The sequence below is a fragment of the Chiloscyllium punctatum genome, chromosome 38 (assembly GCF_047496795.1).
Source record: "Chiloscyllium punctatum isolate Juve2018m chromosome 38, sChiPun1.3, whole genome shotgun sequence".
Lineage (NCBI taxonomy): Eukaryota > Metazoa > Chordata > Chondrichthyes > Orectolobiformes > Hemiscylliidae > Chiloscyllium > Chiloscyllium punctatum.
The window spans coordinates 5701286-5720123 of record NC_092776.1 but is presented as its reverse complement, the minus strand read 5'-3'; the positions used below and the strand labels follow the sequence as shown (position 1 = coordinate 5720123).

Sequence of the window (18838 nt, the reverse complement as noted above, 5' to 3'; positions counted from 1 at the left end):
CTCTGGGAAACTAGGGAGCAGGTGGCAGAGTCTTTCGCTTTGATATTTGAGTCATCATTGCCTCCAGGTTTGGTACCAGAGGACTGGAGGATTGCAAATGTTGTGTCCTTGTTCAAGAAGGGCAATAGAGATGGCCTAGGTAATTATAGACCAGTGAGCCTTACTTCTGTTGTAGGAAAGGTTTTGGAAAGGATTATAAGAGATATGATTTATAATCATCTAGCAAGAAACAATTTGATTTCAGATAGTCAACATGGTTTCGTCAAGGGCAGGTTGTGTCTCACAAACCTCATTGAATTTTTTGAGAAGGTGACCAAGCATGTGGATGAGGGTAGGGCAGTTGACATAGTATACATGGACTTCAGTAAAGCCTTCGATAAGGTTCCACATGGTAGGCGGTTGGAGAAAATGCAGAGGCATGGAATTGAGGGTGATTTAGCAGTTTGGATTAGAAATTGGCTTTCTGAAAGAAGGCAGCGAGTGGTGGTTGATGGAAAATATTCAGCCTGGAGTCCGGTTACTGGTGGTGTGCCACAAGGATCTGTTTTGGAACCACTGCTGTTTGTCATTTTCATAAATGACTTAGATGCAGGCATAGGTGGATGGATTAGTAAATTTGCAGACAACACTAAAGTCGGTGGAGTCGTGGACAGTGTGGAAGAGTGTTACAGGACGCGGGGGACTTGGATAAACTGCAGAATTGGGCTGAGAGGTGGCAAATGGAGTTCAATGCAGCTAAATGTGAGGTGATGCACTTTGGGAAGAATAACAGGAAGGCAGAGTACTGGGTCAATGGAAAGATTCTTGGTAGTGTGGATGTGCAGAGGGAACTTGGAGTCCATGTACATAGATCCCTGAAAGTTGTCACCCAAGTGAATAGTGCTGTTAAGGTGTGTTAGGTTTCACTCGTAGAGGAATCGAGTTCCGGAGCTGCAATATCATGCTGCAACTATACAAAGCGCTGGTGCAGCCACACTTGGAATATTGTGTACAGTTCTGGTCCCCATATTTCAGGAAGGATGTGGAAGCATTGGAAAAGGTGCAGAGGAGATTTACCAGGATGTTGTCTGGTCTGGAGGGAAGGTCTTATGAAGAAAGGCTGAGAGACTTGAACCTGTTCTCATTGGCAAGAAGAAGGCTAAGTGGGGATTTGATAGAGACATACAAGATGATCAGAGGATTAGATAGGGTAGACAGTCAAATTCTGTTTCCCAGGATGATGATGTCAGCGTGTACGAGGGGGCATAACTACAAATTGAGGGGTGATATATTCAAGACAGATGTCAGAGGCAGGTTCTTTATGCAGAGAGTGGTAAGGGCGTGGAATGTCCCACCTGCTAATGTAGTCAACTCAGCCACATTAGGGAGATTTAAACAATCCTTGGATAAGCACATGGATGATTTTGGGATAGTGTAGGGGGACGAGCTGAGAATAGTTCACAGGTCAGCGCAACATCAAGGGCTGAAGGGCCTGTTCTGCGCTGTATTGTTCTATGTTCTATGAAAGCTCACTTCAGTATGTTAATCACAAAGTTATTGTGTTGAAGTGAAAATCTGGGTTAATAATGCCCTTAGAGAAGAATATCTGCTGATCTGACCACAATAGACTCCTGATCCACAGCAATGTGGTTGACATAAAACTAACCTTTGGAATAGTCTAGTAAGCCATTTAGTTCAATTGAATTGAGGAATAGACAAAAATAGCTGATATTGCCAATGATGACCACATCCCACAGAAGAATAAATGAAAAATTCAGAACTGGACACAATACTGCAATACTTTACTGTCACATTCTTATTTGGTATTCTATGTCCCTATTTATAAATTTCGGATCCTATTTACATTTTTGAACATGGGTGTTACACGCTGTACTCTTGTTTGAACAAGGGTTTAACACTTTAATGCCCCCTTTTTGTGCAGGAATATTATATTTTATTCCTTATTTTGAACACAGTGTAAGGTTTACAATTCCCCAAATATTGGCACCACTCTATCTAAGGAGGATGCATTAAATTTTTTTTTTACTAATTGCATAACAATCATCTTTGTAAATGATCATTTTGTTAGAAGCATCAGCTCATAGCCATCAGAATGAGCGTAGTACTACCAGCACCAGCTCTCTACCACCAATTGATGCTGATTGACACCAGAAACATATTATTTCCCTCGGTTATTGACACCAACTCATGGTCCCTAAAACCAGTTTATCGCCATTAGTCCATTGACACCTACACCATGTAATTGCCCCCAGTTCATTGCCCCAAACATCAACTCTTCGCCAATAGCTCATTGCACCAAACCCAAACTCATTGCCTCCAGCTTATTGCCCCAAACATCAACTCATTGCCAATATTTCATTGGCCCAAATCCCAGACACTGCCCTTGTCCCTCCCAAAGACCACACCCACAACCCGGAATCGTTGACCTTGCCGCGTTGAGGTCAGGAAGCAGTAGCCAATCAGAGCGTGTGCTCTGGGGTGACGCCCCTCTCCCTGCCGCTATCCCGATCCTGCTGACTCCGCCTCCGGCTGGCGTCGATTGGTCAGAGGGGAGGCGGTTGCGCAGTGGAGTGGTGGAGAGGTCTGTCAGTCAGATCACGTTCCTCCCTCTCTCACACTCCGCCGTGTTTGGCTGTGGCGAGGAGCGCGAGCGCGAAACCGAAACCGGGACCAGGACCACAAGCGGGAGGGAGAGAGAGAGAATACCCGGGACCGGGGAGAGATCAAGGTCGGAGAGACCGGAGAGTGTGAGTGAGGGACAGAAACCGTCACCGGGGGCTGAGGGAGAGAGAAACCGAGAACCGGCGAACGGGAGGGAGGAGGAGAGCGAGGGCCCGAGCGGCCGCCCGCCTGTGTGTCTGTGTCGGGGTGTGAGTGTCCGTGCGACCCCAGAGGTCAGGGTCCGGGTGACCCCCCCCCCCCCAGGGGCCCGCCTGTTGGTGAGGAGCCAGCCCGGAGTTACCGTTACTCCCCCTCCACTGCCCCCCCTCCTCCACTGCCCACCCCCCCTCCTCCACCCTCCACCCTCCACTGCCCACCCCCCCTCCTCCACCCTCCACTGTCCCCCCTCCTCCACTGCCCACCCCCCCTCCTCCACCCTCCACTGTCCCCCCTCCTCCACTGTCCCCCCTCCTCCACTGCCCACCCCCCCTCCTCCACCCTCCACTGCCCACCCCCCCTCCTCCACCCTCCACTGTCCCCCCTCCTCCACTGCCCACCCCCCCTCCTCCACCCTCCACTGCCCCCCCTCCTCCACTGCCCCCCCCTCCTCCACCCTCCACTGCCCCCCCTCCTCCACTGCCCCCCCCCTCCTCCACCCTCCACTGCCCCCCCCCCTCCTCCACCCTCCACCATCCACCGCCCACCCCCCCTCCTCCACCCTCTACTGTCCCCCCTCCTCCACTGCCCACCCCCCCTCCTCCACCCTCCACCCTCCACTGCCCACCCCCCCTCCTCCACCCTCCACTGTCCCCCCTCCTCCACTGCCCACCCCCCCTCCTCCACCCTCCACTGTCCCCCCTCCTCCACTGCCCACCCCCCCTCCTCCACCCTCCACTGTCCCCCCTCCTCCACTGCCCACCCCCCCTCCTCCACCCTCCACTGTCCCCCCTCCTCCACTGCCCACCCCCCCTCCTCCACCCTCCACTGCCCCCCCTCCTCCACTGCCCCCCCCCCCTCCTCCACCCTCCACTGCCCCCCCTCCTCCACTGCCCCCCCCTCCTCCACCCTCCACTGCCCCCCCCTCCTCCACCCTCCACCCTCCACTGCCCCCCCCACCCTCCACTGTCGCCCCCCCCCCCCATTTCCACCCTCCACTGTCGCCCCCCCCATTTCCACCCTCCACTGTCGCCCCCCCCATTTCCACCCTCCACTGTCGCCCCCCCCATCTCCACCCTCCACTGTAGCCCCCCCCCCCATCTCCACCCTCCACTGTCGCCCCCCCCCCATCTCCACCCTCCACTGTCGCCCCCCCCCCCATCTCCACCCTCCACTGTCGCCCCCCCCCATCTCCACCCTCCACTGTCGCCTCCACCCTCCACTGCCGCCCCCCCCTCCACCCTCCACTGCCGCCCCCACCTCCTCCACCCTCCACTGCCCCCCCCCCCCCATCCTCCTCTGCTGTGACAGCAGTGTCCTGACACTGAGAGGATCTGCACGCAGGCTGATGCCCAGTTAGTGACCTATCCCTCCACCACTCCTCCTCACTAACTAACATTCAAGGTCACTGGTAATGCAGTGCCTTGTCTTGGTTGAGTATCGTGGCTGTGTATTTAATCTCAGTAATGGATTCGTTTGTGCTCTTCGTTATTAACTTTTCCACGGAGCAAGGATGTGTGCATTGCATCATGTGAAGATGCCTGTTTCCTCTCACATACCAGCAGTTTTGTACTTTGCGCTTAGGGACTAGCAATATTGAAATTATTTCCTGCTTATCTTGCTGGTGAACGTCTCCAAGGGATGTCTGTTTGCATTTCTCATAACCACTGCATGGCATAACCATTTGTGTTGGCTGTGGTACTTCTCTTTTCTGACTAAAACAAAGGACTGTGGATGCTGCAGATCTGCTGAGTTCCTCTGGTAATTTCTGCTATTTGTTTCTCCTCTGATGAACTCGACTGAAGAGCATGATCAAAGCACTAAAGTGCTTTGCTGGCTGTATTGTTCAAGTTAAATATCACGCAACACCAGGTTATAGATTTTTAACTTTGTACACCCCAGTCCAACACTGGCATCTCCAAATCATAGAACATAGATAGGTACAGTTCAGAACAGGCCCTTGGTCCACGATGTTGTGCTGAGGTTTAATCCTAATGTAAAAAATAATAACGTAACCTATGCACCCCTCAACTCACTGCTCTCCATGTCCCTGTCCAACAGTTGCTTAAATGTCGCTTAAATGGATTGTTGAAGTTCCTCTGAAATTGCTTGAATGGATGTAAACTCCTGCTGTAATATCTGCATAATCCTGAAAATTTTAAGGTTCAACGACAAATATGTGGATTCTTAACTCAGTACTCATCCCGGCCACCCAGTTTTAGGAAAGATTTGGGTTGAACAGGGTTCAGAAGAGGTTTACCAGGATGTTGCTGGGTATGGGAGTATTGAGTTATAAATATAGGCTGGGTTATTTTTCTACTGGAGCATAGAAGGTTGAGAGGTAAAGAAGTTTTAAAAACAATGAGGGGTATAGGTTGAGTTGCCTTTTCCCTAGGATGGGGAATTTCAAGACATGTTTTTTAAGGTGGGAGGAGAGAGATTTTAAAAAAGACACTGGCAAATTGTTTACATGGAATGTGGTTCACATGTGAATGAACTTTTTCCGGAAGTGGTGAATGCGGTTACAGTTACATGTTTATAAGATGTTTGGATGGATACATAAATAGGAAAAGTTTGGAGGGATATGGGCCAGGAGCAGGCAGGTGGAACTAGTTCAGCTTGGAATTATGTTTGACATGGACAGGGTTTGATTGAAGTGTCTGTTTCAGTGCTGTATGACTCTATAACTGTATAAGAGATTTGAAATTCCATAGGATCCGCCAATAGTACCATTACAATTAGCTGTCATTACGAAGTAATGTTGTCTTGGGTTTTAAAAAGTTAATTTGACGAGGGCTATAAATAACAAAGAGATACTTGTATAAAACAAAGAACTGTAGATGTTGGAGATTTGAAACAACAAACAGAAATTGCTGGAGAAACTCAGCAAATCTGGCAGATATTGCCAGACCTGCTCATTTTATCCAACAATTTCTATTTTGTGTTTCAGAAAGATACTTGTTGATTACATGGTAGAATTAAGAGGATGATCCTACAAATAGATACTGATATGCGGCTGGCATTCACTAAAATATTTTTGCTAATGCCTTTTGATGAATGTTAGTTGAGTACATTCAAATAGTTTGCTTTTCATTTTCAGTATTTTGATAGCTACCAAAAGGAAGATCAGACAAGCAGGAGGCTAGAAGAACACAGCAAGCCAGGCAGCATCAGGAGGTGGGGAAGTCGATGTTTTGGCTATAACTCTTCAGAAATTGGATTAGTGGTGCTGGAAGAGCACAGCAGTTCAGGCAGCATCCAAGGAGCTTCGAAATCGACGTTTCGGGCAAAAGCCCTTCATCAGGAATAAAGGCAGTGAGCCTGAAGCATGGAGAGATAAGCTAGAGGAGGGTGGGGGTGGGGAGAAAGTAGCATAGAGTACAACGGATGAGTAGGGGGTGAAGGTGATAGGTCAAGGAGGAGAGGGTGGAGTGGATAGGTGGAAAAGGAGATAGGCAGGTAGGACAAGTCCAGACAAGTCATGGGGACAGTGCTGAGTTGGAAGTTTAGAACTAGGAAGGGCTTTTGCCCGAAACATCGATTTTTTTTGAAGCTCCTTGGATGCTACCTGAACTGCTGTGCTCTTCCAGCACCACTAATCCAGAATCTGGGTTCTAGCATCTGCCGTCATTGTTTTTATCTCTTCTTCAGAAATGTTGACTTCTCGACCACCTGCTGCTGCTGGCTTGTTGTGTTTTTCCAGCCTCCTGTCTGTCTATTTTGGATTATGTGTTAAACTGGCAGGATATTTTGCTGAAATAGATTTAGTTTGTAGAGCCTCCAAAGAGTAGGTATGCTTAAATTAGCTGGTAGCACTGTTAACTTTATTTGGCAGGTAGTCAATTAGTGTGAAAAGAGTACTCATGTTAGTGACACCTTTTATTTGGTCTTCAATGTGTTTGAAGAATGCTGCGGCATACTTGGCAGCATGTTTATTTGATTGTCTTATTTGATTTTGAGCAATCATGTTTTTAATTTCCTGGTTAAACATCAAAGGGTGTCAGTACAATATCTTGGTTTTGCAGGCACTCAGATTGTACTTCAATTTGCTTTTTGAAGTGGGTCAGTGTTGGATTACGAATATTTCCTGTATTTGAGAGAAAATATTTACATTTCACTTTTACTGTAAACCTATATTATTTATGTTCCTCTTTTTCTACTCTTAAGAAATCTGACTCTAGATAAATAGTTTGTACCCCAGTTTATTGTTTTCAGAAATATGAGACCATAAACTTATGACATATCCAGTAGAGTAAATACAGTTTCTGTTTGGTTTCTTTCTTTATTCCGTTACTCAACAATTGGCTAGAGAAAAGGGTATACCCTGCAATTGAAATTTCTTTTGTTGAATCTGCACAAACCACTCCAAGTAGGTCATGGCTCTGGATAACTGAAACATCACTTTTTTATTTCTATATTCCTACTCCTGTGAGGTATAGGTCAATGAAGGGCTTATGCCTGAAACGTCGATTCTCCTGTTGCTTGGGATGCTGCCTGACCTGCGCTTTTCCAGCAACATATTTTCAGCAATGTTCTATCCATGGTTTTAATGGCTTAGTAGCTTAGCGTTTGAGCACGTAGACACGCAAATCCCTAGACTCTCCACATTAAGAAAGTATTTCCATTGGTCTTTATTTATATCCAAAATGAAAAATTTCACATCTTCCCATGTTGATCTTTAGCAATTTTCAGATAAAGCACTTAGCCTTTCTCTGACTCTTCATAACTAGCAGTTTCCAGTCCCACTCAGTTTGTTGAATTTCTATCTTTAAGTCAGAAAGTTTATGGGTTCAATTCCAACTCGTTGCGCACAAAAGTCTAGACAGATTTCTGTACTGCTGGAAATACTAACTTGAATGAAGTTTTTGAAGAAGTGATGAAGAGGATTGATGAGGGCAGAGTGGTAGATGTGATCTACATGGAAGGCATTTGACAAGGTTCCTCATGGTAGACTGTTTAGCAAGGTAAGATCACAAGAAGAAATAGCCATTTGGATACAGAACTGGCTTGAAGGCCGAAGATAGAGGGTGGTGTTAGAGTGGTGGAGGCTGGTACAATTACAACATTTAAAAGGCATCTGGATGGGTATATGAATAGGAAGGGTTTAGAAGGATGTGTGCCCAATGCTGGCAAATGGGACTAGATTAATGTAGGATATCTGGTCGGCATGATGAGGTGGAGTAAAGGGTCTGTTTCCATGCTGTACATTTCTATGACCCAGTATGCTGGACATGTGAGTATTAATGTCTCGATCTGTGTGTGCAAGTACTTAGTGTGCTTTATTTATTATGTACATATGTGTTGATGCTAAAACATGGCATTTACATCAGAAATTGAAGGTTGTGGAATTTGACTAACTAATAGTGAAATTTTAAACATACAGGGAATGGTGGAAAAATTCAGCAGGTCTGGCAGCACGTGTGGGGAGAAATCAGAGTTTACGCTTTAGAGTTGACCCTGAGTTCTAAGGAAGGTTCACTTGACCTGAATTGTTAACTCTGTTTCTCTCTCCACAGATGCTGCCAGGCGTGTTGAGCTTTTCCAGCAATGTCTGTTTTTGTTTCTGATCTACAGTATCCACAGTTCTTTTGGTTTTTGTTCAGTGAAATTTTAAGAATTGAGATATCATATTTTACGACCTTTGCTGGAAAACACAAGTAAAATTTAATAATGATAAATCTTCAAATTTTGAAGACCTTGTTCAAAATATTTTGCACTTCATTGGAATTATCTTTGCTTGTGACAGTTTTCCATTGACTTTTTAAAAAATTTTCTTTCCTCAGTAAAAAATGTCTGAAAAGTTGAGGTCTGATATTAATTTAAAGGAACCACAATGGGACCAAAGGACCTTCATGGGGCGAGCCAAGCACTTCTTTAAGGTGACTGACCCTCGCAATGTTCTACTTTCCAGTGAAGCATTAGAGTCAGCGAGGACCATTGTGGAGAACTACAAGTAAGATTGTGGTGCATAATATTGCATGGTGTCATGTTAATACCTTCCTTTATTAAGTTTAAAAAAAAGTCTTTTTTTTAAAGTAACAAAGAAGATTGATGAGGGCAGAGCAGTAGATGTGATCTATATGGATTTCAGTAAGGTGTTCGACAAGGTTCCCCATGGGAGACTGATTAGCAAGGTTAGATCTCATGGAATACAGGGAGAACTAGCCATTTGGATACAGAACTGGCTCAAAGGTAGAAGACAGAGGGTGGTGGTGGAGGGTTGTTTTTCAGACTGGAGGCCTGTGACCAGTGGAGTGCCATAAGGATCCGTGCTGGGCCCTCTACTTATTGTCATTTTCATAAATGATTTGGATGCGAGCATAATAAGTACAGTTAGTAAGTTTGCAGATGACACCAAAATTGGAGGTGTAGTGGACAGCGAAGAGGGTTACCTCAGATTACAACAGGATCTTGACCAGATGGGCCAATGGGCTGAGAAGTGGCAGATGGAGTTTAATTCAGATAATTGTGAGTGCTGCATTTTGGGAAAGCAAATCTTAGCTGGACTTATACATTTAATGGTAAGGTCCTAGGGAGTGTTGCTGAACAAAGAGACCTTGGAGTGTCGGTTCATAGCTCCTTGAAAGTGGAGTTGCAGGTATTTTGGATAGTGAAGGTGTTTGGTATGCTTTCCTTTATTGGTCAGAGTATTGAGTACAGGAGTTGGGCGGTCATGTTGCAGCTGTACAGGACATTGGTTAGGCCACTGTTGGAATATTGTGTGCAATTCTCGTCTCCTTCCTATGGGAAAGATGTTGTGAAACTTGAAAAGGTTCAGAAAAGATTTACAAGGATGTTGCCAGTGTTGGAGGATTTGAGCTACAGGGGGAGGCTGAACAGGCTGGGCCTGTTTTCCCTGGAGCGTCAGAGGCTTCTTTATAGAAGTTTACAAAATTGAGGGCATGGATAGGATAAATAGACAAAGTCTTTTCCCTGGGGTCGGGGAGTCTAGAACTAGAGGGCATAGGTTTAGGGTGAGAGGGGAAAGATATGAGACCTAAGGGGCAACTTTTCACGCAGAGGGTGGTACGTGTGTGGAATGAGCTGTCAGAGGAAGTGGTGGAGGCTGGTACAATTGCAACATTTAAGAGGCATTTGGATGGGTATGTGAATAGGAAAGGTTTGGAGGGATATGGGCCGGGTGCTGGCATGTGGGACGAGATTGGGTTGGGATATCTGATCGGCATGGACAGGTTGGACCAAAGGGTCTGTTTCCATGCTGTACATCTCTGACTATGACTCTAAATGCAATGGAATCCTAATTATTTTTCTGTTCTACTCAAGGATCTTTTATCCTTCTGTTTTGTTTTTTAGGCTCTATGTAGATGGACATATTTATAAAATGAACTTTTGCTGTTACTGTCTTTTCAAAAAAAATGTTGCAGCCCTTTTTTATTTGTGCTTTACTGCCAATATCAAGTTGTCCTAAAACTGTTGTAATACTGTTAAATTGCAGAACAAAACCCACTCTACTCCTTGTCGATCTGTGTGTGAATCACAGCTTCAGGTTGTCACTTAGCCATATTTTCCACTTGGGCACATCCATGTTCAGATTAAGAGTATTCTGCCATATGGGGTGGCTTTTGCAGTATCAATCATTTGCCTACTAGCAATTGGCTCAACACTACTGAAGCTAATTTGGTGTCAGATACTTGTTATTGGACTTTAATCCTATTCCTTTGGGGAAAAAAAAACCTCATAAACCCAGGTTTGTTCCATGTTGGAGAGCCTATCTCTTGGGTGATCTGAGGAAATCCCAAGCCCTAGTGCCAAACACCACATTTCCCCTTTTACCAGGGTATTTGGAGTCCATTCATGATTCACATTTGTGGTTTATGGAAGTAGTTGGCATTTTAAATCATCAGTTGTCTCCACTCCTGTGTGATTTTGGTGTGATAGGTTTCTGAACCCACAGTGTTTAAATCAGACCAAGTAAAAGCAAATCAAGTCAGATTTCCAGTATGGAAATAGGCCTTTTGGCCTAACTTGTCCATGCCACCCAGTTTTCACAACTAACCAGTTTCCGTTTGCCTGTGTTTGGTCTATATCCCTCCAACCTATCCCATCCGTGCACCTGCCGAAACGTTTCTTGAAGGACAAAATTATACTTTTCTCCACTGCTAATTTTGGCATTCTGTTTCAGACACTCACCACATTCTGTGTGAAAAAATTGCCTCTTTCCCCTCTCACCTTAAACCTATCCCCTCTAGTCTTAGACACCTGTATCATGGGGGAAAGCTTTTGGCTATCTATCTCATCTATGATTCTCATGATTTTATAGACCCCTATAGATCACCCTGCAGTCTCCTCCACTCCAGGGGAAAGAATGTCCCATATTATTCAGTCTCTCATTAAAACTCAAACCATCCAGCCCATGTCATATTTTAGTAAATAATTTCTGTACTCTTTTCTAGTTTAATTATGTCCTTTCCTAAAGTGGGGTCAATTTGTTTGGAGAATTAGGGTGCTATTTCAGTTAGATAAGGTTGGATCTGGTCCTGGCACACTTTTGGTGCAAGTAAGGCATCCTTTGGGAAAAGTAAGTAATTCTTTGGAAGAATTCAGGTGCTCTTTAGGTCTGTTAAAAGACAAGTTTGTGTGTAGTGTATAACTAATTTGTATTGTCAAGTTGTTAAAAATCTTCAAGATTTCAAATGAAATTCTCAAACATTTAAATCTCCAGGCCCTTTCATCTTTGGAAAGAAAGTCTGGAGAATGTTGGAAATGGTTCCTTTGCTATTTCACTCTTGACATGAGCCTGTGAATTTCTGTTACTGAATTAGTGCTGCAAAACTGATTTCACAAGGATCCATTATCATAGTGGGTTGCCTTTATTTTGCAGATAGATTAACAAATACAGGTATTATTTAGACTCTTTATGTGGGAATATGAGTTCTAATATTTAATATATTAAATTTTCATGAAATGCTTTTCAATGCTTTATTGAGGTATTAAATGTAATCAATGAATGAGTATTTTTCATCAATATAATGAAGTCAGTACACTTAAATAAAAACAAAAGTGCTGGAGTGGAGAGAAAAACAGTGTTTGAAGTCCAGTCTGATTCTTCTTTGGAACAGAGTTTGACAACAAAGTCAGGGTTAGACCTGAGAGAACGGAGTTCAAAACTTCAGAGGAAGAGAGGTTAGATTGGATGGTGGCAGTGGTAATGAAAAATTGAGGTGGCTGATGTCATTGCTGACTGTCCTAGATGAAATGTTCAAAGACAGGTAAAAGGCCAGAGAGTGCGAACAGTGGAGACAGTCTGTGAAAAGGTCCATGGAGTAGTGAGGGGACTCCTTCCCAAAGAAGTTGGTGCAGCGGCAGAGAAGATGAAAGAAGAGTTCACCATTGTGTCAGGCCTAAACGTCATTGAGGGGAGTGTGAAATGATAAGACTGAGTCCTTTGCTGTGTCTGAGAGGGGAAGGTCAGAGGGTATGGTGAATACATGATGAAAAGTGGGATGAGGAAGAACTAGAGTCAGAGGGTGGAAGAAAGGATCTGGAGGTGTATCAGTACCAATGAGTGCTTGGAATTTGTATTCTGTAACAAGCTGCAAAAGGGTATCTCACATCAGTATTCACCAAGGAGAAGGACATGGATGATGGTGAGATTAGGGAGCAGTACGTTGATATCAAGGAGGAGGTGGTATTGGGTGTGTTGAAAAACATGAAGGTAGTTAAGTTTCTAGGGCCTGATGAGAACTGTCTCAGAATACTGAGGGAGGTCATGGCTGGAATCTTTGCAGAGATCCTTAATTCTCTTTCGTCACAGGTGAGGTGCCTGTAAACTGGAATAGTCAATGTTATTCCTTTGTTTAAGGAGGGAAACGGGAATAATCCAGGAAATTATAGGCCAGTGAACTTCAGTGGTAGAGAAAGTATTGGAGTAGATTCTTGGGGACAGGATTTACTAATATTTGAAAAAGAATGAACTTATTAGGGACAGTCAACATGGCTATGAGCAGGGATGGTCCAGTCTCTCAAATTTGATTTGAGTTTTTTAAGGAACCGACAAAGATGGTTGAGGGGAGCGATGTGGGTGGTGTTTACATGGATGTTAGTAAAGCATTTGACATAATCCCAATGGTAGGTTGGTCCAGAAAATTACTTCAAATGGAATTCACGGTGAGTTGGTAAACATAGCATTTGGAACAGTACAGCAAACGAAAAATGTTGTGCTGAACATGACACCAAATTAAACTAATAATTTCTGCCTGCCCTTGGTCTATACCCCTCCATTCCTTTCATATTCATGTGCTTGTTTAAAAGTTCCTTTAAATATCTCTATCGTGTCTGCCTCCACCACCACCCTGGCACTACGTTCCAGACTCCTACCACTCTGTTTGTAAAAAAAAAAACCTTGCCCCTCATATCTCCTTTGAACTTTCCTCCACTCACCTTTAAATGTATGCCTTCTAGTATTAGACATTTCAACTCTTGGATAAAGACTCTGATTGTCAACCTATCTATGCACCTCATAATTATATAGACATCTGTCATGTGTTCTGAGTTTTTCTAGCCTCTCCTTATAGCTCATACCCTCTAATAAGATCATAAGACATAGGAGCAGATATTAGGCTATTCAGGCCATTGAGCCTGCTCCATTATTCAATCATGGCTAATAAGTTTTCTTAACTCCATTCTCCCACTTTCTCCCCATAACCCTTGATCCCCTTGATACTCAAGAACCTGTCTATCTTGGTATTAAATGTACTCAATGACCTGACCTCCACAGCCTGCTCTGGCAATGAATTCAGCCTATGTCAGGAAGAGAATCCTTAGAGTAGAAAGGCAGTGGGAGTATAATTAATAGGGAAATCAAGAGGGCAAAAAGTGGACATGAGATAGCTTTGGCAAATAGAATTAAGGAGAATCCAAAGGGATTTTACAAGTACATTAAGGACAAAAGGGTAATTAGGGAGAGAATAGGGCCCCTCAAAGATCAGCAAGGCAGCCTTTGTGTGGAGCTGCAGAAAATGGGGAGATATTAAATGAGTATTTTGCATCGGTATTTACTGTGGAAAAGGACATGGAAGATATAGAATGTAGGGAAATAGATGGTGACATCTTGAAACATATCCATATTACAGAGGAAGTGCTGGATGTCTTGAAACACATAAAGATGGATAAATCCCCAAGACCTGATCAGGTGTACCCTAGAACTCTGTGGGAAGCTAGGGAAGTGATTGCTGGGCCTCTTGCTGAGATATTTGTTTCATCGATAGTCACAGGAGAGGTACCAGAAGACTGGAGGTTGGTAAACGTGGTGCCACTGTTTAAGAAAGTTGATCAGGACAAGCCAGGGAACTATAGACCAGTGAGCCTGCCGTCGGTGGTGAGCAAGTTGTTGGAGGCAATTCTGAGGCACAGGATGTATATGTATTTGGAAAGGCAAGGATTGATTTAGGGATAGTCAACATGGCTTTGTGCATGGGAAATCATGTCTCACAAACTTGATTGAGGTTTTTGAAGAAGTAACAAAGAGGATTGAGGGCAGAGTGGTGGATGTGATCTAGATGGACTTCAGTAAGGCATTTGACAAGGTTCCACCTTGAGAGACTGGTTGGCAAGGTTAGATCTCTCAGATTACAGGGTGAACTAGCCATTTGGATACAGAACTGGCTCAAAGGTAGAAGACAGAGGATGGTGGTGGAGGATTGTTTTTCAGATTGGCGGTCTGTGACCAGTGGAGTACCACAAGGATTGGTGCTGGGTCCTGTACTTTTCATCATTTTATATAATTTGATGCGAGCATAAGAGGTATAGTTAGTAAGTTTGCAGATGACACCAGTGAAGAAGGTGACCTCAGATTACAACAGGATCTTGATCAGATGGGCTGATGAGCTGAGAAGTGGCAGATGAATCTTAATTTAGATAAATGCAAGGTGCTGCATTTTGGGTGAGCAAATCTTAGCAGAACGTTTGCACTTAATTAGGTTAGATTAGATTACTTACAGTGTGGAAACAGGCCCTTCGGCCCAACAAGTCCACACCGCCCCGCCGAAGCGCAACCCACCCATACCCCTACATCTATCCCTTACCTAACACTACGGGCAATTTAGCATGGCCAATTCACCTGACCTGCACATCTTTGGACTGTGGGAGGAAACCAGAGCACCCGGGGGAAACCCACGCAGACACGGGGAGAACATGCAAACTCCACACAGTCGCCTGAGGCGGGAATTGAACCCGGGTCTCTGGCGCTGTGAGGCAGCAGTGCTAACCACCGTGCCGCCCACAGCATGGTAAGGTCCTAGGGCGTGTTGCCGAACAAAGAGACCTTGGAGTGCAGGTTCATAGCTCCTTGAAAATGGAGTTGCAGGTAGTTAGGATAGTGAAGAAGGCGTTTGGTATGCTTTCCTTTATTGGTTAGAGAATTGAGTGCAGGAGTTGGGAGGTCATGTTGCGGCTGTACAGGACATTGGTTAGGCCACTGTTGGAATATTACGTGCAATTCTGGTCTCCTTCCTATGGGAAAGATGTTGTGAAACCTGAAAGGGTTCGGGAAAGATTTACAAGGATGTTGCCAGTGTTGGAGGATTTGAGCTCTCTGGAGAGGCTAGTAGGTGGGACTAGATTGGGTTGGGATATGTGGTTGGCATGGACAGGTTGGACCGAAGGGTCTGTTTCCATACTGTAGATCTCTATGACTCTATGATTCACCCCCCTCTGGCTGAAGAACTATCTCCTTATCTCCATCTAAAAGGTCTTCCCTTTATTCTAAGGTTATGCCCTCACGCACTAGTCTGTCCTGTAAATGGAAACCTCTTCCCAACATCTACTCTGTCGTGGCCATTTTGTATTCTGTATGTTTCAATTTGATCCCCCATCCTTCTAAACTTCATCCAGTATAAACGCAGAGTCCTCAATGTTAAGATTTTCATTTCTGGGACCATTCTTGGGAACTTCCTCTGAACACAGTCCAGGACCAGTACATTCTTTCTGAGATATGGGGCCCAAAACTGCGCGCAATACTTCAAATGTGGTCTGATGAGAGCCTTATACAACCTCAGAAGTACATCCTTGCTTTTGTATTCAAGTTCTTTCAAAATAAATGCTATCATTGCATTTGCCTTCCTAACTGCTAACTCAACCTGCAAGTTTACCTTGAGAGAATCCTGGATTTGAACTCTCAAGTCTCTTTGCACTTCAAATGCAAGTCTCTATACAGACAACAAGCAAAACTAATGTCATTTACAAAATACCGTGCAAGAACTGTAACAAACACTACACTGGACAAATAGGCAGAAAACCAGCCACCAGGATACATGAACATCAACTAGCCACGATACGACATGACCCTCTCTCACTAGTATCCTTACACACAGATGAGGAAAGACACCACTTCGACTGGGACAAAACATCCATCCTAGGACAAGCCAAACAGAGAGACACGAGAATTCGGATGGAATGCCAAGCTTCCAGGAATTCTATCAACAAACACATCGAGTTAGACCCCATCTACCATCACTTGAGAAGAAGAACAGGAAATGACATCACCAACCCAAAGAAACCTGAACATGTAAATAGAAAGCAGTGCTTTGCCCAGAGGCCCACTGAAGATGTTACCTAGTATGGTGACAAAACATCTGAAAATGAACCTTCCAGCTCAGTGAGCAAACCTACATCCAGAACCTCAACTTGAGCTACAAATTTTCTCAAAACTTGTTAAGTTATTTCATTATCCACCACCATTCATGATTACTTGTGGCAAGACTGCAGAGCTTAGACAAATTTTATGTGTTCAGTAGTGTGTCGGAAGCTGAGGGGCGACCTGATAAAAGTATATAAAATTGAGAGACTTTGTTAGGATGGATAGTCGGAGTCTTTTTTCCCAGGGCAGAAATGTTAAATACTAGGGGCACAGGTTTAAAATGAGAGGGGCAAAGTTTTTAAAGAGGCATGCGAGGCAGGTCTTTGTTTACACTGAGGGCGGTATGTGCGTGGAACGTTCTGCCAAGGGGAGGTGGATGAAAGAGATACAAAATCAAAGTTTAAGAGGCATTGAGGCAGATAAATGAAAAAGCAGGGAATAGAGGGATATAACTCATGTGCAGGCAGACTGGATTAATAAAGAAAGATCAATGAATAAAGAATCTTACAGCACAAGGAACATTCCCTTCGGCCTGCGCTGATCCAGATCTTCCTCCTAAACCTGCCGCCTATTTTCTAAGGATCTGTATCCCTTTGCTCCCTGCCCATTCATGTATCTGTCTAGATACATCTTAAATATCGCTAATGTTCCCATCCCTACCACCTCCACTGGCAGTGCATTCCAGGCATCCACCACCCTCTGCATGAAGAACTTTCCATGTATATCTCTCCTAAACTTTTCCCCTCTCACTTTGAACTCTTGATCCTTAGTAATTGAGTCCTCCACTCTGGGGGCAAAAATTTCTTGCTACACCTCCCATGATTTTGTAGGCCTCAATCAGGTCCCCTCACCCTCCTCCTTTCCAATGAAAGTAATCCTAATCTACTCAACCTCTGTTCAAAGCTAACACCCTTCATACCAGGCAACATCCTGGTGAACCTCCTCTGCGCCCTCTCCAAAGCATCCACATCCTTTTGGTAATGTGGCGAATGGAACTGTACGCAGTATTCCAATTGTGGCCGAAATAAAGTTATGCAACTCTATCATGATCTGCCAACTCTTGTACTCACTACCCTGTCCAATGAAGGGAAACATGCTGCATGTTGTCTTGACCACTCTACTGACCTGCATTGCCAGCTCCAGGGAAAAATGGATCTGAACAACCAGATCTCTCTGTACATCAATTTTACCCAGGACCTTTCCATTTACAGTATAGTTTGCTCTTGAATTGCATCTTCCAAAATGCATCACCTCGCATTTGTCCGGATTGAACTCCATCTGCCATTTCTCTGCCCAACTCTCCAACCTATCTATATTTTGCTGTATTCTCCGACAGTCCCCTTCACTATCTGCTACTCCACCAATCTTGGTGTCATCTGCAAACTTGCTAATGAAGCAACCTATGCCGCCTTTCAAATCATTTATGTATATCATAAACAACAGTGGTCTCAGCACGGATGTCTATGGGACGACACTGGCCATAGGTCTCCATTTTGAGAAGCTCCCTTCTGCAACCACTCCCTGTGTCCTGTTGCCCAACCCGTTCTCTATATATCTAGCTAGAACATCCTGGACCCTATGTGACTTCACCTTCTCCATCAGTCTACCAATGGGAACCTTATCAAGTGCCTTACTAAAGTTCACGTCTATGACATCTACATCCCTTCCTTCATCAATCAACTTTGTCACCTTGTCAAAGAATTCTATTAAGTTTGTAAGACCTGACCACCTCTGCACAAAACCATGCTGCCTATCACTGATATACCCATTTGGAAGAAAAAATGGGCTTATAGCCTATCCCTAAGTATCAGCTCCAGTAGCTTCACTACCACTGACATCAGGCTCACAGATCTGTAATTACCTGGATTATCCCTGCAATCCTCGTTAAACAAGGGGACAACATCAGCAATTCCCCGGTCCTCTGGGGCATCTCCAGTGTTTAAGGATGCTGCAAAGATATCTATTAAATCCCCAGCTATTTCCTCTCTTGCTTCCCTCAGTAACCTGGGATAGACTCCACCTGGACCTGAGGACTTGTCCAACTTAATGCCTTTTAGAATGCACAACTCTTTCTCCATTCTTATGCCGATTTGAACTAGAGTAATTAAAGATCTATCTCTAAACTCAGCATCCGCCATGTCCCTCTCCTTGGTGAATACCGGTGCAAAGTACTCATTAACAGTCTCACTCATTTTTTTTTCTGACTCCACGCACATCTTTCCTCCTCTGTCCTTGAGTGGGCCAACCCTTTCCTTAGTTACCCTCTTGCTCCTTATATGAATAAAAGGCTTTGGGGTTTTCCTTAACCCTGCTTGCTAAGGATATCTCAGACCCCCTTTAGCTCTCAATTCCTCATTTCAGATTGGTTCTACATTCCTGATAGTCTTCCAAAACTTCGTCTGTCTTTAGTCGCCTCGACCTTAT

General features: G+C 44.5%; 1 protein-coding gene across 2 annotated transcripts in view; it reads left to right on the top strand.

Moving 5' to 3' along the window:
- Nucleotides 1-2612: 2612 nt before the first annotated feature.
- Nucleotides 2613-18838, top strand: part of sfxn3 (sideroflexin 3) — a 61841-nt gene continuing 45615 nt past the window's right edge. The window contains exons 1-2 of one of the 2 annotated variants that reach the window (XM_072557070.1): nucleotides 2613-2747; nucleotides 8601-8770. In XM_072557070.1, the coding sequence (XP_072413171.1) occupies nucleotides 8607-8770 (164 nt within the window). In that variant the 5' untranslated portion in view covers nucleotides 2613-2747; nucleotides 8601-8606. The remainder of the gene's footprint in view (nucleotides 2748-8600; nucleotides 8771-18838) is intronic. The other variant, XM_072557071.1, reaches the window with a different exon arrangement.